The sequence below is a fragment of the Calliphora vicina genome, chromosome 4 (assembly GCF_958450345.1).
Source record: "Calliphora vicina chromosome 4, idCalVici1.1, whole genome shotgun sequence".
Taxonomy (NCBI): domain Eukaryota; kingdom Metazoa; phylum Arthropoda; class Insecta; order Diptera; family Calliphoridae; genus Calliphora; species Calliphora vicina.
This window is the reverse complement of record NC_088783.1, coordinates 120,793,225-120,818,762: the sequence shown is the minus strand read 5'-3', so window position 1 is coordinate 120,818,762 and position 25,538 is coordinate 120,793,225. Positions and strand designations below refer to the sequence as shown.

Below are 25,538 nucleotides of genomic sequence, written 5' to 3'. Positions count from 1 at the left end.
AGAAGTATAAAAACTTTGTAGCACTATTGTTCTGAAGTAAACATTTAAAAAAGACTAATATTACATTAATATTTTGATTTAATACCTATATTTTTTTAATTTTAAAATTTATTTAAAAGTTTTTTGTTAAAAACATTATTTTCTTATTTATAAACATTTCTAGCTTAACACAGATGGTGTTTAACTATTAAAAAATTGTGCAGGACAGTTTTCCCAACACTTCTAAACCAAAATATTGCTTGGTATTAGAAATTGCAATAAAAATCTTATAATTTTCTTTAAAATTATATTTTTTATTGTTTTATATTAATCAAATGTTTATTTTTGCCCTATTAAACACTTTTCCTATACTCCGGCAGACAATTTTGCGCCAAATTCTAACAATTGCCACCACTTTTTATTAACTCTAGCACTTACCTGGTATTTAACCTCCTCAAATCCCTTGGCCATAGCAGCACGCCAGTTTAATACCAGCAATGAGTTCTCTTGTGAGTCCCAACAATACAACAAATCATCTTTGCATTCCAATAGATTTTGTGTTTGCAAACGTTCCACGGGCAGGCCAGCACGTATTTTGGCAAACATGCTGGTTTTGTTTAGTTGTAAACAATCGGTGGAAGCCATTTTAATGAAACACTTATAACACAATACACAACACTTTTTGCACAGAAAATTATGTAAATATTAATGTTTAATTTATTAAAGTTTATAATGAACAATAGAAAACTTGGTTTTTGTTAAAGAAAACACACTTTTTTTTATTTTTGTTTAATAATTTTACAACAGCTTGTTGTGTTTTTTCTTTCTTCTTTTTGGCCGGCAAAATTATATACACGCAGTTGTATTTTAGGGTAGTTTTAAGAGAGAAACAGCTGACTGGTGCAAGAAAGAGAATAATGTTGACATGTAGAGGGCGCTGAAATGAAATTTGAAAATAACGGCTGAATAATAAAATTTAAGCAATAATTTGATGAAAATTAATTAATTTTTGTTAAATATTTTAATTATTTATTAAATTTGTGCAGTATTTTTTATAAAATGAGGGCTATATAGTTGTTTTTGTTAGTATGTTTATTATATGTATATATTTTCCTTGCAAATTATTACCTCCAACTTCTTTCTTTTTGTTATTTTGAAATTATGTCTTACAATTTTCTTTTGCTTGTACTTTTGAATTGTTCTTTTGCATGTTTTAGTGCTAAGGAAAAATCTTAAAACAAAAACAACCAACTTCTTATTTAGTTATTTAACACAAATGCCGGAAGTTATTGAGTTCTTCGCACAATAATTTTTAAGTCTATAAGGATGTTGAGTTTGAGTGTAGTTTCTTTAGGAGTTTGGGTCTAGTATGGTGGTGTAGTAGTGTTGTAACTGCAGTTGATGGTTCGATGAATTTATTACTTAACAAACAAAAACAACAACAACTACTACTAACAACGAAAAACATTAAATTACAATATATAAGTGGCTAAAAAGGGCTATTAGATGCAAAAGTTTTTGTTGAACAAAAGCAAGAAATTTTAGAAAGAGGAGGAGGAATAGGAAAATCTTAAATAAAGTTATATGAATTAAAGGAAAATTTTACACTAAAATTAGCTATTAGAGGAATTTAAATATAATTTTTAGATTAATGGGAATAATAGGGTTTAAAGGTCTGTAAAATCTATTGAAAATCTATCTAAAATCTATTGAAATTTTTATTGTGTCACGCCTTATTTAAGTGGGCATTTTGGGATATTGTTATTATTTGGATATCAATAGATATTTAATAATTTCCTTTTTCAGTTGATTTGTGCAATTTTTAAACTGTAGATTACTGCTCTATGATAGGCTCTCTATGGGTTTTTAGTAATATTCCTTAGTGATTAATTTTCCTTTATTACAATTATTACTTTAACCTGAATTTCGTTTATAAATTGCTTTCATTTTGTTTACTACGGGGTTTTTTCCCTCAAGTAAATAATTGTTTTAAATTATTTAATATTTATTATTGTTAACCATAATATTTAAACTCAATGATGATGTCTCGTTTTATGTACTTATACACCTCTTTACTATACTGAACTAACAACAACAAAAAAACACCCAAGCAACTTACTTTACGCCATATTACTAGCAGAAACGTCTATAAGCCAGTCATGGCCCGAAAAATAAACCATGAACCCAACAAAAAATAAACTTTTATATGTAATAAATGATTTTACCCAGAAAAAATAATAAAATAAATATGCACAATATATAAATAAATAAAACAAAAAAAAACACAATCCACTAGACAATCATCATCATCTCTGCAGAATTTTCATTATAAAATCATTCAGTTTTTTTTTTTAACCAAGTAATACCGTTAAAATAATAACAACAACAACAACAAAAAAATTTATCATTTGCTTGTTAAAATTTTGTTTTGTTTGTTTGTTGCCCTCTCACTCTTAACCCACCCACACTCTCTTGACTAGCAGGCTTTCATAAAAACAAAACAAAAAAGGAAGAGAGGAAATAAAAGTGTCCGAATATGGTGAAATTGAGCCTGAATAAATATACAAATTGGCATAAAACAACAACACCAACAACATAACAACTCGGTGAATGGTCTAAAAGTCAAGTGGTCATTTTATTTAAATATATTTATATATTTTCCCTATAAAAACAACCAACCAACAACACAACACATATAGTAGTAGTACAATTTCATATTATTATTATTATTTTTTTGTTCATAATTTCATATGAAAGGGTTCATTTAAAAATTGCTGGCAAAAAATATACAACTGAACAAAAAAACAACACAGACTTTTCATTATTGTTGTTGGTTTTTATGATATGAAAACATTTATTTACAAAAAATAGCTTTATACGTTAATAACAGCAACAACAACAACAAAGGCAAAAACTGTTTGGTAAATGTTGATTTTTATATAATAAAATAATACTCAAACAATTTTGAAGGCCAGTGGGAAATTTAGCTTTCAAAAAAAATATGCGAAAACTTAAGCATTAAGTTTTACACCAACTTTGTTATAGAAATCCTTGTAAGGAGGCAGCAGCTTAATACTTTTGTCAAATGTCAACATGACATTTCCCTTAGTTGTCATCTATCTATTGACTATCTGCCTGACAGTTGTAAAATGTCAACATGATATTTAGCAGATACCGAATAATAAAAATATCCCAAAACGCCCACATACATAAGTAAGGCGTGACACTCTAAAAAGAACATTTTCACTTCAAAAAGTTCAAGTTATTTTTTCCTATAAAAATATATTTTAAAGCCCTATTTATATCTTAAGTAGGTTGTCAATACAATGGAAACTTTTCCAAATATTCAATTAATAGACGAAGAAGCCTTATATAATATAACCCTTGACACATCTTTCAACTTAGTCATACATTTTTTTGGACTTTGTTTTGAAGCCTATATTTTCCACTGGGTCCCTGTGGTTATTTTACCATTTACATACAATATTTATTTAAAAATGATTTTCTGGTTCATTTAAGTGGATTATTGTTGTAGTTGTTGCTGCTGCACAGGTTTGGAGTGTTTGAAGGAAAGTGGCAAGTATATATATTTAAAATAAATTCGTTTAAATCTTAATTTTTAGGCAAACAAATTTTAAAAATAAACAAAAATTTGTTAAATTGTGGAAATTCGCTTACAAAAAACCGTTTTAAACTGTTATCCTTAAAACCATGCTTTAATTTAAGCTTTAAATGCAGACTTCAACTGGCAGCACTATTTCTTTACTGATCTGGCATCTTAGAGTTGTTGCTTTCAGTGCTGCCCAATTCGAATTAGTCTCTAGAAGTGATGACAACTAATGACATTTAGAGCAAAAAACCTAACAAAAATGTAAACAATTAATAAAAACAAGTAAAACCAAATCAATTTTAACTAGAAATGCTTATTGTTAACTCAAAATTAAAAAAAAAAATACTAATAATATTATTTTAAGCCAATTTAAAAAGTAAAATCAAATAATTAGAGAATAAAAATGATAGATGAAATAAAATTTAAAGTAAATAATAAAATTAAAAAGAAAAATTATAATTTAGGCCCGAGAAAATTTGAAAAATATTTAAGCAATTTCCTTGAGTTAATAATTAGGTCACTTTATGTAAACTAATTTATTAGATTAATATTGCGAATATTTGTTAATAGTTTTTTTTTATATTTTACTTATAAGGTTATGTTTACATAATATTATTAACAAGTGCTAATTGGTGAAATTGTTATTAATTTTTTTTTGATTTTCAATACCATAAAAATGTTAATTTAATTAACAAGAACATGGCTATTGCATGTTAATTACATACTCTAATCACATTGTAATTATTTGTAATAAAATATAATCCATTTTCCTCTATATAAACTAAATAAAAACCAAAGAAAATTTCATTTTAATAAAATACTTGTTAAAAAATGCTATTCAAATCTCTTTTCGTTATATTTATCATTATATCCGTGGGTGAACTAACACGCGCCAATGATGATAATAGTCCCTATACTGTGGAAATAGATAATTTTGAAATCAGCAAGGAATATGATCAGAAATATGTAAACTGGGATACTTTGGGTTTGCAGCAAAAAGGACGAAATAAATTTGTGGTGGGTGGTTCGTTTACATTGAATCTAAATTTGGCTGATGAGCAAAAGGTAAGTTAAATATATAATTAAATAATAAATAACAATAAAAACTTTACACAATTATTAGCTCAATTTGCAAGTCTTCCCCTATGACAAGGACAAGCAAGCCAAGGGTCCTTTAGTTTTCAATATCGAGCGAGAGGTTTGCAAATTTATAGCCGAAGATGAGGATATTTATCCGGGCATTAAGGATAAATCTAATTTGCCGGATCCTGAGACTTGTCCCTTGCCCAAGGGAGAGTATACTATTGAAGATTATGAGATGAATGCTGATTTCTTGCCCGCTGACACTCCCAAGGGGGATTATTTGCTGGTGTTTCTGTTGAAGGAGGGCATGTCGCCAGTTGCTGGATTTACGGCTATTATAACGATTTCGGATTGAAGTGTAAAAGAATGATAATTTGACTTGGAATGACATAAATTTATTTTGGAAATATACTTAACAAAATTTAAGGGTGTTTATTTTGAAGATAGATAGGAAACTCTCCTATCAAAGACCTAACTCAGTTGTCAAAACCCAAAGTGGTGGGAAGTATTAGTAATCAAGCAAGAGAGCTATATTAGGCTGTGACGAATCTTATATATCCTTCACCAAATTATAATTTTTTTTAATATTTTTAGAACTTTTTTTTAAATTTTAGAATTTTTTTTTTTAAAATTTTTTAAAAAAAAATTTATTTGTGAAAAAAATTGTATGACATAAAAATTGGGGTTAACAAACATTTTCCCGATTTTGGCCTATTTATAACCAGATTTTTTTTTAAATTTACCCATGTGCGGTCTTATCAGATAAAAGTAGGGAATAAATATTCCGATTTTAAATATCGTTTATAGTTTTGCAAAAACTCTTTAATGATATCAAATTTTCCCTATAAAATTTAAAATTAAGCAGTAAATTTCTATTTCATATGATTTTTATCCAAGAAAGGTTAAATAATAAATCCCTATTCCTTTACTAAAACAAAACTAGGTAGTAAATATTTCGATTTTAATTACGTTTAAAGATTTTTATATAATATTTAATAATATCTAATTTTTGCTTTAAAATCTTTAATTAAAACCTAAATTTTCTATTCCATTTGAGTTTGAAACCAAGAAAAGGGAAATCAAAACCCCTTACCCAATCAAAAACAATTGCGCAAAAAAAAATCAATTAAAATTTATTACTGTTGATGATATTGCTGTTAACGTGTCATCATCAGCAGGCGATGAAATGGTACCAAAAAAACAAAAGTGTGAAAAAAATCAAATCAAACCTCCCTCATAAATGCAATGACACAAATTGTTGCCCTCTATATAAAAACAGCAGCAGCAACATTAATAGATTGTTGTTGATGTGTTTTTTTTTTTTTGCCAAACAGTTCATGCATATGGATTTGATGTGTGTAGACAAGGTTTAAATAAAATTTGCATCAGATTATTGTATTGTAGCTATAAAAGATAATTATGCATATTGCAAATGATTTTTCAATTACAATTACGATTACATTGATACAGGCAAAAAGCCCCCACTGAAAAAGGGTTACTGCATATAAAAAAAAAGTGCAATGTGAGATATGGCAACCACTATGCAATATATATACAAGCTGCCTTCTTGTTAACTCTTACCTCTGGCCATCACAACAACACAAGTGAAAATGACAATGTTTATATCACCGTTATATTTGTGTATGAGTAAGAGAGGGAGTGGGTGGGTGTTTAAATGGAAATGAGATAATGGTGGTTGTGTTGTTGTTGTTATTGTTTGTCACAGTTATTTTGTTAGTGAGTAAAAGGGTATCAATAGCAATTGGGAGGAGAGATGTGTTTTAATTAAGTGTTACTGTTGTTGATTTTCATTTATTACTCTTTTGCATATATTTTGTTGTTGTTTTTTTTGACTCTACCAAGCCTTGATTATTAAGAATCAATGGATTGTAATGCATATATACATTATAATGGAATATATGTATGAAATATAATGATGTGGTGGATATGAGAGTGTGCATTGGAGAAGCAGGCCATTAAAACATTTTGAGGTAGCAATTTAATGAGCAGGAACACATAAAAATATGTATAAATATTAATAATTATTTATGTGAACAATAAAATTAAAAATGAAGAAGACAGACAATGAGTATTGCAATTAAAAAAGGTGTTGAAGCGAGAACTATAAGTGTCATTTGAAATGACACAAGAAGAGTAGCACTTAATAAATAGCATGTATGGAAAAGGCTGCGAAATGAAGTGTTTTTTTTTCGGATGGTTTAAGGAGAAGCTTTTTAAGGGTATAAATTTAAGTAGAATTTATTGAAAAATAATAATAATAAAGTTATATTACAAAAAGTCAGAGGAGGAATTAATGAATTTGTAAATGTAACCACTCGATTACATCCCTAGAAGTGTATTTGGGGTCATAATTATTTGTATTACATAATTAAATATAAAATTTATTAAAAAAAATATAAATTTCTTTAAATTTTATACATTTCAAAATAAAGTTCACTCAACCTTCATACATTTCTTAGATGTACAATACAAACAAATTCCCTAAATACCAAAAATAATATAAATAATTCTTACGTTTCTATTTTATATACAATATATATATTTTTTCTTCAGCTAAGATCTAAAAACAAACATTTTTAAAAACAATTTTTATTATTAGAAAAAATTACTTGACATATTCCAAGCAGCAGAATGAAAAAAATGAAGGCATATAAAGGTATGTAAGGAAAAATACACACGGGGCCTAACATACGGATTAAGGGTGGAGTTGTTTTTTTTTTTAAATAACGTATGTAACGTATTAACACAGAAATGAAAAAAAAAATTAAAAGAAAGCAATAAGAAAGGTGATGACAACATTTTTTTAATCATCATTAACAATAATTCAAGAAATACTTTTAATTTTCTTTACACAGCCAACAAGAAAACAACAAACAAAAAAATATATATAAACGTAAAAGGCTTTAAATATGTAAAATATCTTTGAAAGCATATAAAATACGACAAAAAAATACATAAAACAGGCAAGGAGTTGTGTTAATGCTTATAAAAAAAATACCAGTATGTAACTCTTAGGCGTTTAATGGTTAAGGGAAACAAATATTTGTTTGTAATTGAAAAATGTTTTTAAAATGTTACCCAACCTTCCCCCTCCCTAACTCCTGGTAATTTTATGAAAACAATGTCATTATAAGCACTCAAGTGTGTTATTTTAAGATTTATAGCAGCATAAGCAACAATAACATTAGAAATCCTTACATTTGAATTTACTTTAAAGAAATAAAACAATTTTTTGTAATTAATAAATAAAAAAAAAATTTCAAATCTAAAAAAAACCATAGACTAAGACACATAGAGAGGAAAGTAGAAAAAAAAACTGCAAGAAAAAAATACTCAAAAAAATCTTATATACTAATGTTCAGTTTTTTTTTACTAATATATGCTCTCCATTTAGGTTCTTAGCAACTGAGTTAGGTCTTTATTATAAGAGTTTCCCATCTAAGTGTATTTCTCTAAGCAAGTAACTATTATAATGTTACTTTGTTAAAATTACTTAAATATTATTATAGACTTTGCCATTGTTTGGCCATAAATTACAATACCAGCAGCCAAAAATTACTTAGAAAAACCACCCATAACGTAAAACGGAAGTTTGGCCATAAATAAACATGATTGTCATTAAAAAATTATCATTAACGCTTTGGATAATTAAAAAAAATTGTAGCAAGTATCTTTTTTTTATACAATATTTTCCACCAAAATTCAAAATACTTTTCAAAAATATTAAATTACACAGCAGCGTAAAGGAAATTGTGTTAGAATAAAAAGATATTCGGAAAATTGGTATTTATCATAATGTTTGATAAGCGTAAACAAGTGTGGTTATCATAATAAGTAATATATCATAATGATAAACAGCAGAAATGGGGGAAAAATAATGAAAAAAACAACACAACTTCATTAATAAATATTACAGAAATTAAATAATTATAATTTATAAGTTTGAAATCAAAATTTCAAAACTGTAGTTAAAAAGAAAATGATGATAAACAGTAATTTAACGATTCAAAACGTTAAAAAGGTATTTAATCCTAAATTAAATTATTAACAAGTAGGAGAGCTATATTCGGCTGTGCCGAATCTTATATACCCTTCACCAAATTATACTTCAAAATAAAAATTTGAAATATTTTTAGCTAAACAAAATTTTTTTCCAAAGTTTTTTTGTTTAATTTTTTGGAAAAAAAAATTTGGAATTTTTTTTTTAAATTTAATTTTTTTTTTAATATTTATCGAAAAAAAATTTTGGTGAAAAAATAATTGGGGTTCCGATTTTGTCCCATTGTAGGTCCAACTTACTATGGTCTTATATACGTCGTTACAAATATCTATCATTAGAAATCCATATTGTCTATATTAATTACTTAGTAATCAAAAAATGTTGGATTTTTTTTTTAAATTAAAATTTTTATTTTTAAAATTTAGCGAAAAAAAAAAATTTTTTAAAAAAAAAAACGGGTTTAAAAATATTTTTTCCGATTTTGACCCATTGTAGGTCCAACTTACTATGGTCTTATATACGTCGTTGCAAAGGTCATTGAAATATCTATCATTAGATATCCATACTGTCGATATTAATGACTTAGTAATTCAGATAAAGGTCAAAAATAGAAAAAAAATCTATCCTTATATCTCAGCCATTTGTGGACCGATTTTCTCGATTTTAAATAGCAACCGAGCCGGAAGAATTCCGGAGATATTGATGTATGAATCGTGCATGTAAGTTATTTGGGTACTTCGGAAAGTTGATTTCAACAGACAGACGGACATGGCTTAATCCACTCCGCTATCTATAATGATCCATGAGTCGCAAATCATGAGTGAAATCATTTCACAAACAAATACCTATTTTGATGACCTCGACAAATTGCATTTTTTGGAAGGGATACAAAAATTGGAGAAACGTTGGACAAATTATATAAAGTTCAAAGGAGACTATGTTGAAAAATAAAATAATTTGTCTCTATTTGCGGGACTAAGGTCTATAGGTTGTCTCTAGTGTAGTCTCCAGTGTAGTCTCTAGTCTAGTCTCTAGTCTAGTCTCTAGTCTAGTCTCTAGTCTAGTCTCTAGTCTAGTCTCTAGTCTAGTCTCCAGTATAGTCTCTAGTTTATTATCTAGTCTAGTCTCTAGTCTAGTCTCTAGTCTAGTCTCTAGTCTAGTCTCTAGTCTAGTCTCTAGTCTAGTCTCTAGTCTAGTCTCTAGTCTAGTCTCCAGTATAGTCTCTAGTTTATTATCTAGTCTAGTCTCTAGTCTAGTCTCTAGTCTAGTCTCTAGTCTAGTCTCTAGTCTAGTCTCTAGTCTAGTCTCTAGTCTAGTCTCTAGTCTAGTCTCTAGTCTAGTCTCTAGTCTAGTCTCTAGTCTAGTCTCTAGTCTAGTCTCTAGTCTAGTCTCTAGTCTAGTCTCTAGTCTAGTCTAGTCTCTAGTCTAGTCTCTAGTCTAGTCTCTAGTCTAGTCTCTAGTCTAGTCTCTAGTGTAGTCTCCAGTGTAGTCTCTAGTGTAGTATCTATATATATACTTTTGTGGGTCTGCGATGAATATTTCGATGTGTTACAAACGGAATGACAAAATCATTAAACCCCCCCATCTTTTTTGATGATGGGTACATTTAAGTAAAAGGATTATTTTAATAAAATCGATAAAAAATCAAAGTAAATAATGAAAACTCCTTTAAGTAGTAGCTTAGTCTGGCAGCTCTACATAGCAAAAAACAACCCTGTGTGCTAGAAAATCCCAATCAATAAAATAAAATTTCAATTGAAATTAATATTACTTCCGTTCAAATAAAAATGTAAACCAAAACTCTGCTAACAAAAATATAACAATAAGTAATTGTGGGTAATTAATGTTGGCTTTTACCTGCCATTGCATTATTTTGCCACATCAGAGACACACTTCACTTCAGTTCAGTTATTTGCCAGACGTTCTTTTCAATATTTTCTTGGGAAATATTACAATATTATTATTATTATTTTGTTATTGTAATATATATTACGTTGTCTATTTGTCTGTTTTGTGACTAATTTAGCGTTTTAAATTGTTATTGCTTAACACAGCAAAATATTTGGCTTTCCCTTGGAGTAAAATGCAAAGCAGGAATTTTGTTATTATTTGCATCTCTTTGAATATGATGCTGCTCAAATAAATTTTGTTCATTTTTTTTTGGCTGGTTGTTATTATTGTTATTACCTATCTTTCGTTATTACCGGCATTGAGGGAAAAAAAAACGAAGCAATAAAATATTATTAAAATTATGTTTGTTGGAATAAAAAAGAAGCCATAGTAAATTTTGTATTTGAAGCACAAAGTTATAAAATACACAGAGAAAATTAAAAAAAAATAGGAAAACTTTTAAAACAAAAGATATTTAAAAATATGTATTTATAAAAAAAATATTATGATTGCTTTACTTTAGCAAGTTTTTTCTAAAAATTATTTAAATTTTTTTTTCAGTGTATCTTTTTATTTCAATATATATTTTTCTGTGTTCAACTTTATTTTCTTGTCTGCTAAAATATCATCTTTGGTATATTTCCCCTACCTATCTCCTTGATACAAATTTTACCTATATAGAATATAGAAAAAGCGTAGTAAATCAGCGCTCGATGACATTAAAATAAAATTTTAATGTTGTCTGCTTGAGTGCAACGTATAACACGTAATGGCAAATAACAAACTTCTGAGCAATTTTATCCACACTCCTACTCCCAGCTACAACTCATCATTGCCCTGAAAAATATGCTACACAAATTTATATATACAAATAATTTTCACCTTGGTTACATACACATTTAGATACTTTAAAAAAAACCACCAGTAGCAGCAACAACAACAACAATTGAACATTAAAATTTATTTGAAAAATGTTCGAAAAGAAAAATAAAAATCATTACTTTACCCCTCCTCCTCTCTTAATCTTAACAACGAAATTGATGCCATAAAAACTCACAATAATTGTGAATATTTGATTTACTACAACAACCAGGAAAAATTAAACATTTATTATCAGAAAAAGCAATAAAAAATAAATTGGTTTATGAAAAAATACAACATTTTCTACCAGAAACTTTAAAGCCTTTTGTCGTAAACAAATAAACAAAAAAAAAAAAAACGAAACCGTTAATGGCTTGAAAATGTTAAATCCCTAATGATAATATTATTTATAATTACTAAAATATAACTAACACGTGAAAAATCTTATGCATTTTTAAGTATCAACATTTATGCATAATAAACCAGTTTAGTTTTACACCTTTAACACATTGCCTAAATGTATGCTACGCTTTTTCTAACTACTCATATACCAATAATTTATATGTATGAAAGAGAGAGGGAGGGAGATGTGTGTTTGTGTGCGTATAAGCGAAAATGAACTCATATGTCATGTAAGTAAGTTGTAACATAAATAAATGTCATTAAAGCATATTTAATAAACTAATATAAACCATTATGATGATAAACTTAACCCTTGAATAGATGGCGAGAAAGACGAGAGAAAAAAATTTAAAACAAAGAGATTTCCTATTATATATGCATCTCCCCAGAAGTTGTTTATTTAATCTCTGGTGTAATTTCTATTGCAGTCTCTAAGAATAAATTAAAATCTTTGATTTTAGATCTCGGAGGTGCCCTACTTTAAGACTCCACAGCGCCCTTCCTGAGTCTAGTCTCTAGTCTAGTCTCTAGTCTAGTCTCTAGTCTAGTCTCTAGTCTAGTCTCTAGTCTAGTCTCTAGTCTAGTCTCTAGTCTAGTCTCTAGTCTAGTCTCTAGTCTAGTCTCTAGTCTAGTCTCTAGTCTAGTCTCTAGTCTAGTCTCTAGTCTAGTCTCTAGTCTAGTCTCTAGTCTAGTCTCTAGTCTAGTCTCCAGTCTAGTCTCTAGTCTAGTCTCTAGTCTAGTCTCTAGTCTAGTCTCTAGTCTAGTCTCTAGTCTAGTCTCTAGTCTAGTCTCTAGTCTAGTCTCTAGTCTAGTCTCTAGTCTAGTCTCTAGTCTAGTCTCTAGTCTAGTCTAGTCTCTAGTCTAGTCTCTAGTCTAGTCTCTAGTCTAGTCTCTAGTCTAGTCTCTAGTCTAGTCTCTAGTCTAGTCTAGTCTCTAGTCTAGTCTCTAGTCTAGTCTCTAGTCCAGTCTCTAGTCTAGTCTCTAGTCTAGTCTCTAGTCTAGTCTAGTCTAGTCTCTAGTCTAGTCTCTAGTCTAGTCTCCAGTCTAGTCTCTAGTCTAGTCTCTAGTCTAGTCTCTAGTCTAGTCTCTAGTCTAGTCTCTAGTCTAGTCTAGTCTCTAGTCTAGTCTCTAGTCTAGTCTCTAGTCTAGTCTCTAGTCTAGTCTCTAGTCTAGTCTCTAGTCTAGTCTCTAGTCTAGTCTCTAGTCTAGTCTCTAGTCTAGTCTAGTCTCTAGTCTAGTCTCTAGTCTAGTCTCTAGTCTAGTCTCTAGTCTAGTCTCTAGTCTAGTCTCTAGTCTAGTCTCTAGTCTAGTCTCTAGTCTAGTCTCTAGTCTAGTCTCTAGTCTAGTCTCTAGTCTAGTCTCTAGTCTAGCCTCTAGTCTAGTCTCTAGTCTAGTCTCTAGTCTAGTCTCTAGTCTAGTCTCTAGTCTAGTCTCTAGTCTAGTCTCTAGTCTAGTCTCTAGTCTAGTCTCTAGTCTAGTATCTAGTCTAGTCTCTAGTCTAGTCTCTAGTCTAGTCTCTAGTCTAGTCTCTGCTCCAGTCCCTAGTCTCTAGTCTAGCCTAGTCTACATGTAAATAGTCACAGAGTACTTCAGATTTATGTGTTAAATCTTCCTCATTTCAAGGATTAATAAAACGTATAATTCTAACAACTCCCTCTCCTTATTTTGCCATCATCTAAGTCGTTACTTTTAGTTTCTTATTTATATATTTTTTTATGTATTATCATCTTTTGTCATTATGATTATAATTAGTTCTTGCTAAGGTAATACAACCACCATTGTCGTCATTAGTTTTTCACAAACGCTAACCATATTGAAATAGCAAAAGGCTGAGAGGAGAATTATTGCACAGTCTTAGCATTACAAGTAATTTAAAATTGATACAAGAGTAATAATATTGAGGTAATTATTTTAATAATAAATAAGGCCACATATCATATTAGAAATATAATTTAATAGAGAAACAACTAAAAAATTCAAATCCTCAATTTTGAATAGAAATATAATTTCCCGATAAATTTTTATTTTGCTTTTGTATTATTTGCTATTATTATCCATTTATGTTTAATTTTCTCTATCCTATCAGTTATTTATCTATATTTCTTTATTAAATTAACATTTTCTTTAACTCCATACAATAGCTAAGGCGCCACTTAATCATGTCAATGATTTATTCGAGTTTTTTTTTTCTAAATAACAGAAAAACTAGCACTACAATACAAAACCCACACTTATACTTACTATATATAACAAAAAAACTAAAGCAATAGAGCTCAATTTATATAGATGTTAGCTAAAGAATCGGTAATAACTCCCCACCATAATTTCCAAGTTTGAAAACTACATTTCAAGGAGAGACTGAGTTGATATTCCTTTTGCATTTATGAAGAAACAATCACATAAATCAACAACAAAAACAGTAGAGAAAAGAAAGAAAATGATTTATATGATTATCAGCAGCAGCAGCATCATCATCTACCACTACAAAAGGACTCCCAGTCAGTTTAGGTGGAAAAAGTAAGAACTTTCTATAGCTACCTACTCACATATGTTTTCTCGAAGATTATCTTATAAATGTATATTTTTTTTTGTATTAAACAATCATCATAAAAGCTTTTGTTTGGCTGCTGGGGAAAAAAAATCTAAAATAATACAATTGAAGTATAAAGAAAAAAAGAAATCTACTAACATTGAAAGGAGATAATACTTATATTGATACTTAAATACAAATAAACAAACTTGTGTATAAACACACGCCTTTGTATTGAATACATTCATAATAACAATAATAAAGTAATCAAAAACGGAAACAGGAAATAAACTTACACATTACACTTACTTATGCTACGAGTATTTACTTATTAGATGCGTTAGTATTAAATGAGAGTGAGAGTTTTTTTTCGTTCTTGTAGGTGTGTGTCAATTTCATTGGATGTGAATTATAATTCCTAACCATATGTAGTTATCACTACAACAATTATTAAATATTCTTTGTGGAAAAAATAAAGAAGAAACTTTAAGGGCAGCTAATAAAATATTTGCAAAACAGGTGGTTTCAAAAGCAGTAACTGGGAACAAGGAGGCCATGTGTAAATTCTCTAGTATAATCTCTAGAGTAGTCTCCAGTGTTTTTTCTAGTGTAGTCTGTAATTTAGGCTCTACTGCAGTGTAGTTCTTAGTGTAGTTTCTATAATTGTCTATAGTCACTAGTCTAGTTTCTACTCTAGTCACTAGTCTAGTTTCTACTCTAGTCACTAGTCTAGTCTCTAGTCTAGTCACTAGTCTAGTCACTAGTCTAGTCTCTAGTCTAGTCACTAGTCTAGTCTCTAGTCTAGTCTCTAATCTAGTCTCTAGTCTAGTCTCTAGTCTAGTCTCTAGTCTAGTCTCTAGTCTAGTCTCTAATCTAGTCTCTAGTCTAGTCTCTAGTCTAGTCTCTAGTCTAGTCTCTAGTCTAGTCTCTAGTCTAGTCTCTAGTCTAGTCTCTAGTCTAGTCTCTAGTCTAGTCTCTAGTCTAGTCTCTAGTCTAGTCTCTAGTCTAGTCTCTAGTCTAGTCTCTAGTCTAGTCTCTAGTCTAGTCTCTAGTCTAGTCTCTAGTCTAGTCTCTAGTCTAGTCTCTAGTCTAGTCTCTAGTCTAGTCTCTAGTCTAGTCTCTAGTCTAGTCTCTAGTCTAGTATCTAGTGTAGTCTCTAGTCTAGTATCTAGTCTTTTTTTTTTTTTTTACGTTACAGTGGGCCTGGTTTTAAAACTAAAGTTTCGTTAAGTTTTTTTAATCAATAAAAATTTTAAATTTGTATTGATTCAAATAAAAACACTAGGAAATTATAAAATTTTGGAAGAATATTATTTACAGTGGGCCTGTTTTTAAAAATAAAGTTTCGTTAAGTTTGTTAAATGCCATAAAATTAAAAACATTGTTCAAGATTAAAGAAAAGTTTATTTAAGCAAAATAAATTTGGAAGGAAATCCTTTACAGTGGGCCTGGTTATAAAAATAAAGTTTCGTTAAGTTTTTTAAATCAACAAAAAATTTAAATTTGCAATAGATTATAAAGAAGTTTATTTAAGCTAAATAATTATGGAAGAAATTACGTTACAGTGGGCCTGGTTTTAAAAATAAAGTTTCGTTAAGATTTTTTAATCAATAAAAATTTTAAATTTCGCTTGAGTCTAAATGAAATTTATTTAAGTAAAATAAATTTGGGAGAAAATAATTTACAGTGGACCTGGTTAAGGTAATAAAGTTTCGTTAAGTTTTTTAATGTAACATAAAATTCAAAATTTTGTTCAAGATTAAAGAGAAGTTTATTTAAGTAAAATAAATTTGCAAGGAAATCCTTTACAGTGGGCTTATACTTTTTTCAAATACCATCTTACCTCGCAACTCCTGCTACAATTTCACCTAACTCTATAACCTCAGACATAATAATATTCTTACTATTTTTAATATTTTTTCGTTGTCTATATAAGAGAAAAATACTGAATCTAATAAGTTAAATGCAAATACTTACAGACTCTATTATAAAAATGTGTATAAAACACACATGTTAGTTTTTATTTTATATGCTTTTATTCTAATAACTTTGTTTTTCTTACAATTTGCTTGTAACCCCCCCCAAAAAAATATGCTAGAAGTAAACAGCTATCTATTCATAGGGATTCTCAGGTATGTAGGTTTCCTTAGTACATAAGTTATTTTCATAATGAAGCCAAACACTCATCATAATCATTAATAAGATTTATAGAGTTTGAAAGTAGAAAAATAAAGGATAAAAAAAGGTAGATATGGAATTGAAGATGAGCTCAAGAGTTCGAATGACAATAAAGAAAATTTACTCCAAATAAGGAGGAAGTTACAAGAGAAGTATTTAAGGTTAGTTTAAACTGAGAAATTCTGTTCAGTAGTTAACTCTTTGGAATGAATGAAGATAAATGAGATTTTTGGGTGGTTCAGATGGTTTAACTCAGAAGAAAATTAGATAGTGAAATCTTGGCTTAAAGATGCTTTCAAAGTGTTCTCTATAATAATTAAGATATATTTTTGATTATTTAGACTTTTTTTCTAGAGAAATCATCAATCTATTTTTCCTCAATTAAAATCTAAAGACTCCATGTTAAGGACGCTTTAAAGCAGTGGTAGGCTAAAAGAGAACATGAAACTTGGATTTTAATATAATGTAGGCACTTTTCTCTCTCTTGTAATCTTAACAGCTAATGATTTAAATTTTTGTTATTTTTTTCAGATTTTTTTTAAATAAATAACCGATCATGTTCAGCAGCTGGTGGCTGTGAGAGCCGACAGTTTCTTTCTTCCTAAAAACTGTCCTCCTTAGAATGAATTTTCTTTTGAAGCAATATTTGTTTGTTGGATTTTATTATTTTTGTGTTTTTAGTTACCATTACCGGTTGCATTGAGGTGTTTAATTTATGGTTTTCAAACTTTTCCTTGTTTTTCAAAACAAAAATTTCTTTTTAAACTCTTTTCAACCCATATGTTTGTTGTTATTATTCTTTTTCGGTAAATGAAAAAAAAAAACTTGTTGGTGTTTTGCGGCTGTTATTTTCAATATTTTATAAGCAAGAAAGGAGTTTTTTTTTGTAAAATATTTATGTATTCGAGAAATTGTTGCTCTATGCGTTAACACCTCTAGACGACGTTACACATGGTTTATTTGTTGTTGTAGTTTATTGCTGAACGAAGCAACCAACGATACCTTAGAAAACACTTGTTTAAAGGAAACGGAAGTGGCAAACTAAGGTTATATTTTCCTTAAACACTTGAAGACTCAGACACAAACACACGTACGTACGCAAAACTCTATCCTGTTGCTTTTTATTTAAGTAACAGTAAAGGAAATTTATAGAAAACTTGGAAATTGTTGGTGTTGTTGTGATTTTAAAACTCCAATACAACAAGAAAATAATAATTGTTGGGTGTAAAAAGGTGTAAGAGGCATTAAAGCATACCAAATACTATGAATATAAGAGTGAAATTGGTTTTCAGCCATAAACTTGCTTCGACTACAAGACGATTTATTTCCCAGGCAACTTATTATACAAAATCCTCTATACAACATTTACTTATTTATAGTTACCTACGTACATACATAAATATGAATATGTAGAAATGTATGCTTAGAAAATACCGCCAACATCAATGAGGCAAAAATTAAACAATGCAAAAGATTAAGTGCAGATTTGGGACTTTATCTGCTTGTGCCATAAATTGGCATTTAAGGATACCCCACATGAAACAAAAACAACAAATAAATAAACAAACAATACTCTCAAACATACAAACACACTCTCTTTTATACTAAAAATTTCCTCATTTATTTATAACTATCACACATTCATATACAATATATCCAGGCTCTCATCTAAATGAAGGATTTTTTTTTTTTGTTGTTTGTTGTTTGAGAAAAATAAAGAATAAAAGTTGTTAAGGTATTAGTTGTGTACATGTGTAGTTTAGTGTTTGTGTGTTTGTTTAAGTGAGTTATTGTAGTTGTCATTGTCGTGGTTTAATGGTTGTGTTTAGGAGAGTAGTTTCTTCTCTTACTCTCTCCTACACTAACATGTGTTTAAACGAGGTTGGTTTGAAGACAAGAACAATTTGTTCAAAATTGTTCACGAATTAATAAGAAGATCACAAAAAAGTTTAAAATTATGGAATAAAATAATTTACAGTGGGCCTGTTTTAAGAAAAAAGATTCGTTAAGTTTTATAATAAAGAGAAAATTTTAAATCTACTTTGAATTCAAATCAAGCTCACTTAAATTAAATAAATTTGTATGAAAATTATTTACAGTGGGCCTGGTTTCAAAAATAAAGTTTCGTTAAGTTTTTTAAATCAATAAATAATTAAAATTTGACTCAGATTAAAAAGAAGTTCATTTAAGATAAATAATTATGGATGAAATTATGTTACAGTGGGCCTAGTTATAAAAATAAAGTTTCGTTAAGTTTTTTAAATCCACAAAAATTTTAAATTTGCAATGAGTTAGAAAGAATGTTAATAAAGTTAAATAATTGTAAAATAAACTCATATACAGTGGGCTTAAATTAACAAATAAAGTTTCGTTAAGTTTTTAAAATTAACAAAAATTTTAAATTTGCCTTAGATTAAAAAGAAGTTCATTTAAGCTAAATAATTATAGAAGAAGTTTTGTTACAGTGGGCCTGGTTTTAAAAATAAAGTTTCGTTAAGATTTTTAAATCAAACAAAATATGAAATTTGCCTTGAGTTAGAAATAATTTTATTAAAGTTAAATAATTGTGGAAGCAGCTCATATACAGTGGGACTGGTTTTAAAAATAAAGGTTCGTTAAGTTTTTTTAAATCAACAAAAAATTTAAATTTTCCTTAGATTAAAAAGAGGTTGATTTAAGATAAATAATTATGGAAAAAATTATGTTACAGTGGGCCTGGTTTTAAAACTAAAGTTTCGTTAAGTTTTTTAAATCAATACAAATTTTAAATATGTATTGATTCAAATTAAAACACTTGGTAATTGTAAAATTTTGGAAGAACATTATTTACAGTGGGTCTGGTTTTAAAAATAAAGTTTCGTTAAGTTTGTTAAATGTCATAGAATTAAAAACATTGTTCAAGATTAAAAAAGAGTTTATTTAAGCAAAATAAATTCGGAAGGAAATCCTTTACAGTGGGCCTGGTTATAAAAATAAAGTTTTTTAAATCAATCAAAATTTAAAATTTCCCTTGAATCAAAATTAAATTTATTTAAGTTAAATAAATCTGTAAGAAAATAATTTACAGTAGGCCTGGTTTAGAAAATAAAGTTTCGTTAAGTATTTTAACTGCCATAGAATTCAAAATTTTGCTCAAGATTAAAGAGAAGTTTATTTAAATAAAAGCAATTTGTGGGAAAATCATCTACAGTGGGCCTGGCTTAAAAAATAAAGTTTCGTTAAGTATTTGAAATGGTATAAAATTCTAAATTTATCTTAAGGTTAAAGAGAAGTTTTTATAAGTAAAATAAATTTGGGAGCAAATAAATTACAGTGGGTCTGGTTTAAAAAATAAAGTTTCGTTAAGTTTTTGAAATGGTATAAAATCCTAAATTTAGCTTATGATTAAAAAACCGTTTACTTAAGGAAGACAAACCATGAAAGCAGTCATATACAGTGGGCCTGGTCTAAAAAATAAAGTTTCGTTAAGTTTTCAAAATGCATGAAATTTTAAATTTTGCCTTGGATTAAAAAGTATATTATTTAAGTAACAAAAAATAGAAAAGGAAATTATTTACAGTGGGCCTGGTTTAAAATATAAAGTTTCGTTAAGTTTTTAAAATGCATAAAATTAAAAATTTTACTTTAATTTAAAAAGAAGTTAATTTAAGTAAAACAAATCTGGCAGAAAATAATTTACAGTGGGCCTGGTTTAAAAAATAAAGTTTCGTTTAGTCTAGAAAATGGCATACAATTCAATATGTTTTCCAAATTGTTTCATGTATCTAAAATTACTTTAACTAAGTTGAACAAATCTCTATGAAAATAATTTACAGTGGTCAGGTTTAAAAATTAAATTTTTGTTAATTTACAATTTTTAAAATTTCTTTTGAATTTAAGTTAAATATGTAAAAAAGTAAATCTTTTACCTTCCCTCGTTTCATTGTGTCTGAGCTCTTGTGTATGTGCATTACAAATATAAGTACCTTCTAATTCTACCAAACACTCAGTCCCATCCATATGTAGTTTGTTTTTAATAGATATTTGTTTAATATTGTATTGTATAGGTAAAGAAAAAGTTTCCAAGTTTTTCTTTTTTTTTCATGTCCTTGTACCTTATAAATTGTTCCTTCAGTGTTGTATAGTTAGCTTCTTCGGTATAAGTTTTGTCTTTAGCCACAATTACATGATGTTCTCTAGCAAAAATTTTCTTTGTATTTGTTTTGCTGTTCTAAAGAAAAAAAAACTTTATTTTCTTTAGATTTTTTTTGGGGGGATATAAACCAAGATTAATTGCAATTGTTGTTCGAACATATGTTTTTTTTGTGCAAAAAAAAAACAAAAAAAGTTTTTGGAACCTTATAAGAAATCTGTAAATGAGCAGGGTAAATAAAGAAATTGACAATTAAATTATGGAGGTGATATGGGAAAGTAAAAGGTAAAGTTTTCAATATGAAGATGTAGATAAAACAATTGAAATGAATGACTACACATGTAGTTACTTAACAATTTTATAACAACTTTGTGAATATTTCTTAAGAAAAACTAGTTTTTCTTATAGAATTAATTTTATTTAAGTAAACATTTTTAATCAGTTAAGTTAATTTTAGATATTTTGGTATTTGTAGCCTAAAAGTAGACTTTATCTAAATTACACCTAACACTCCCTACAGTATGCTTCACTTTTTTGTTATTTGAATTTGTATTAATTTATATAAATATCTACAAGTTTCCATTTTTTATTATTTAAACTAATTTTAATAACATTTAGAAATTAACCCCAAATATATGCTTTGGTTTTGTTCACTACAAACACCCCTTAATGTATACTGTAATATTTATAATATAGTGTATTGACGTGTAATAATTTAAGTGTCTCACAAATATTTACTCAAGAAATTAAAAAACCTTCCTCAATTGTCTATAACTGGCCAAAAAATTATGCTTGTCATGTCATTTTCATATTTTCAATGACGTTTACTTTAAATTAATGCTACAAAAGAAATCCTTAGAGATTAATTTTCGTATGTTTACATTACAGTTAAATTTTTTTTTGTTTTATTTTCTTTTTTTTGGTTATTGTTTGCAACAATAATGCAAATAATAGAATTTATTTTCTTACAATAACTGGAAATTTCAATAATTCTTAAGAACGCCAAAAAAAGAAACATAAAAACTCCCCAAAGTAGACTATGGCGAAAAAAAAACAAAAGAATAGTAAGAATTTTAAATTGGAAACAGTTGTAAGGACGCATTTTTGTTTAAATAAATATTGTTGGGGTTGTTGTTAGTAGAAGGCCATTAATAACAAATTGTAAGTAAATGCAGTTGAAAGTGAATGAAATGAAATGTTGTTGACTTTTAATATAAATATAATCATTTTTGGCGCAGACTAAAAGTATGCTAAGGATTTGGAGGAATTGTTAGAAAAAGGAAAAAGAAATTTCAGTAAATTTTAAGTATTTTCCACAACAGTACATATTAGAAAGAAAATATTTAACAAAACTAAATTTTGCCAAGGAAGTTTTTAATAAAAGTATGTTTTGAAAACGACGTTTTTAATAAAACCTTTTGTAAAGGAACTTTTTAATAAAAGTACCTTTTGCAAAACAAACTTTTAATAAAAGAACTTCTTGCAAACGGAGCTTTTAATAAAAGTTCAGTTAATAAAAGTACCTTTTTTTCAATAAAAAGTACCTTTTTTAAATAAAAAGTACCTTTTTCAATAAAAAGTAAGTTTTAAAAAGAACCTTTCGAATAAAAAGTACCTTTTAAATAAAAAGTACTTTTTGAATAAAAAAGTACCTTTTTGAATAAAAAAGTACCTTTTTTAATAAAAAAGTACCTTTTTTAATAAAAAAGTACCTTTTTAAATAAAAAAAGTACCTTTTTGAATAAAAAAGTACCTTTTTGAATAAAAAAGTACCTTTTTGAATAAAAAAGTACCTTTTTGAATAAAAAAGTACCTTTTTGAATAAAAAAGTACCTTTTAAATAAAAAGTACATTTTGAATAAAAAGTACCTTTTGAATAAAAAGTACATTTTGAATAGAAAGTACCTTTTGAATAAAAAAGTACCTTTTAAAAAAAAGTACCTTTTTGAATAAAAAAGTACCTTTTTTCAATAAAAAGTACTTTTTTCAATAAAAATAACTTTTTTCAATAAAAAGTACCTTTTTGAATAAAAAGTATCTTTTTCAATAAAAAGTATCTTTTTCAATAAAAAGTATCTTTTTCAATAAAAAGTACCTTTTTGAATAAAAAGTACCTTTTTGAATTAAAAAAAAGTACCTTTTTGAATAAAAAAGTACCTTTTTGAATAAAAAAGTACCTTTTTGAATATAAAAGTACCTTTTTGAATATAAAAGTACCTTTTTGAATAAAAAAGTACCTTTTTGAATAAAAAAGTACATTTTTGAATAAAAAAGTACATTTTTGAATAAAAAAAAGTACCTTTTTGAATAAAAAAGTACCTTTTTGAATAAAAAAGTACCTTTTTGAATAAAAAAGTACCTTTTTGAATAAAAAGTACATTTTGAATAGAAAGTACCTTTTGAATAAAAAATTACCTTTTTGAATAAAAAAGTACCTTTTTTCAATAAAAAGTACTTTTTCAATAAAAAGTACTTTTTTTCAATAAAAATAACTTTTTTCAATAAAAAGTACCTTTTTGAATAAAAAGTACCTTTTTGAATAAAAAGTACCTTTTTGAATAAAAAGTACCTTTTTGAATAAAAAGTACCTTTTTGAATAAAAAAGTACCTTTTTGAATAAAAAAGTACTTTTTGAATAAAAAAGTACCTTTTTGAATAAAAAAGTACCTTTTTGAATAAAAAAGTATCTTTTTGAATAAAAAGTACCTTTTTGAATAAAAAGTACCTTTTTGAATAAAAAGTACCTTTTTGAATAAAAAGTACCTTTTTGAATAAAAAGTACCTTTTTGAATAAAAAGTACCTTTTTGAATAAAAAGTACCTTTTTGAATAAAAAAGTACCTTTTTGAATAAAAAAGTACCTTTTTGAATAAAAAAGTACCTTTTTGAATAAAAAAGTACCTTTTTGAATAAAAAGTACCTTTTTGAATAAAAAAGTACCTTTTTGAATAAAAAAGTACCTTTTTGAATAAAAAAGTACCTCTTTGAATAAAAAAGTACCTTTTTAAATAAAAAAGTACCTTTTTGAATAAAAAAGTACCTTTTTGAATAAAAAAGTACCTCTTTGAATAAAAAAGTACCTTTTTGAATAAAAAAGTACCTTTTTGAATAAAAAAGTACCTTTTTGAATAAAAAAGTACCTTTTTGAATAAAAAGTACATTTTGAATAGAAAGTACCTTTTGAATAAAAAATTACCTTTTTGAATAAAAAAGTACCTTTTTTCAATAAAAAGTACTTTTTCAATAAAAAGTACTTTTTTTCAATAAAAATAACTTTTTTCAATAAAAAGTACCTTTTTGAATAAAAAGTACCTTTTTGAATAAAAAGTACCTTTTTGAATAAAAAGTACCTTTTTGAATAAAAAAGTACCTCTTTGAATAAAAAAGTACCTTTTTGAATAAAAAAGTACCTTTTTAAATAAAAAAGTACCTTTTTGAATAAAAAGTACCTTTTTGAATAAAAAAGTACCTTTTTGAATAAAAAAGTACCTTTTTGAATAAAAAAGTACCTCTTTGAATAAAAAAGTACCTTTTCAATAAAAAAGTACCTTTTTGAATAAAAAAGTACCTTTTTGAATAAAAAAGTACCTCTTTGAATAAAAAAGTACCTTTTTGAATAAAAAAGTACCTTTTTGAATAAAAAAGTACCTTTTTGAATAAAAAAGTACCTTTTTGAATAAAAAGTACATTTTGAATAGAAAGTACCTTTTGAATAAAAAATTACCTTTTTGAATAAAAAAGTACCTTTTTTCAATAAAAAGTACTTTTTCAATAAAAAGTACTTTTTTTCAATAAAAATAACTTTTTTCAATAAAAAGTACCTTTTTGAATAAAAAGTACCTTTTTGAATAAAAAGTACCTTTTTGAATAAAAAGTACCTTTTTGAATAAAAAAGTACCTTTTTGAATAAAAAAGTACTTTTTGAATAAAAAAGTACCTTTTTGAATAAAAAGTACCTTTTTGAATAAAAAAGTATCTTTTTGAATAAAAAGTACCTTTTTGAATAAAAAGTACCTTTTTGAATAAAAAGTACCTTTTTGAATAAAAAGTACCTTTTTGAATAAAAAGTACCTTTTTGAATAAAAAAGTACCTTTTTGAATAAAAAAGTACCTTTTCAATAAAAAAGTACCTTTTTGAATAAAAAAGTACCTTTTTGAATAAAAAAGTACCTTTTTGAATAAAAAAGTACCTTTTTGAATAAAAAGTACCTTTTTGAATAAAAAAGTACCTTTTTGAATAAAAAAGTACCTTTTTGAATAAAAAAGTACCTCTTTGAAAAAAAAGTACCTTTTTAAATAAAAAAGTACCTTTTTGAATAAAAAGTACCTTTTTGAATAAAAAGTACCTTTTTGAATAAAAAGTACATTTTGAATAGAAAGTACCTTTTGAATAAAAAATTACCTTTTTGAATAAAAAAGTACCTTTTTTCAATAAAAAGTACTTTTTCAATAAAAAGTACTTTTTTTCAATAAAAATAACTTTTTTCAATAAAAAGTACCTTTTTGAATAAAAAAGTACCTTTTTGAATAAAAAAGTACCTTTTCAATAAAAAAGTACCTTTTCAATAAAAAAATAAAATTAATTAATTATTACTTTTTCAAAAATTTTCGAAATCGAAATATTTCTTTTTAGGAAAATCTTTTTTATTAAAGTACTTTATACCCAAATTTTTTTTAAAACCCTTTTTTTCTTAGATAGTCCTTTATTTTATTTACATTTGCAAGGAATTTCCTTTTTTCCTTCTCCAATATTGTCCACCTCTTTTACACTTCTTTGCTATTTTTTTTTTGGTTTTCTTTAACAAATTTGTCATGATAAATCAAGCCAATGTTATATAAACAAAAGTATACTG

The 25,538-nt window shown here is 27.0% G+C and overlaps 2 protein-coding genes across 2 annotated transcripts in view; one reads left to right on the top strand and one right to left on the bottom strand.

Annotated features, from left to right (window-relative positions):
- Positions 1-798, bottom strand: part of mbo (Nuclear pore complex protein Nup88) — a 68,044-nt gene extending 67,246 nt beyond the window's left edge. The window contains exon 1 of the mRNA XM_065510292.1: positions 418-798. Within this exon, the coding sequence (XP_065366364.1) occupies positions 418-624 (207 nt within the window). The 5' untranslated portion in view covers positions 625-798. The remainder of the gene's footprint in view (positions 1-417) is intronic.
- A 3,622-nt stretch (positions 799-4,420) lies between these two features.
- CheA7a (Chemosensory protein A 7a) lies at positions 4,421-5,027 on the top strand. Its single transcript, XM_065509646.1, has 2 exons — positions 4,421-4,654; positions 4,713-5,027. Exons 1-2 carry the CDS (start codon positions 4,421-4,423, stop codon positions 5,025-5,027), a joined length of 549 nt encoding a protein of 182 aa, XP_065365718.1.
- The last annotated feature ends 20,511 nt before the right edge of the window (positions 5,028-25,538 follow it).

Excerpts from the sequence above, each read along its gene's own strand:
- CheA7a (XM_065509646.1), top strand. The coding sequence starts at position 4,421 with ATGCTATTCAAATCTCTTTTCGTTATATTTATCATTATATCCGTGGGT. Across the intron at positions 4,655-4,712 it reads ATTTGGCTGATGAGCAAAAG|CTCAATTTGCAAGTCTTCCC; the intron begins GTAAGTTAAATA and ends CACAATTATTAG.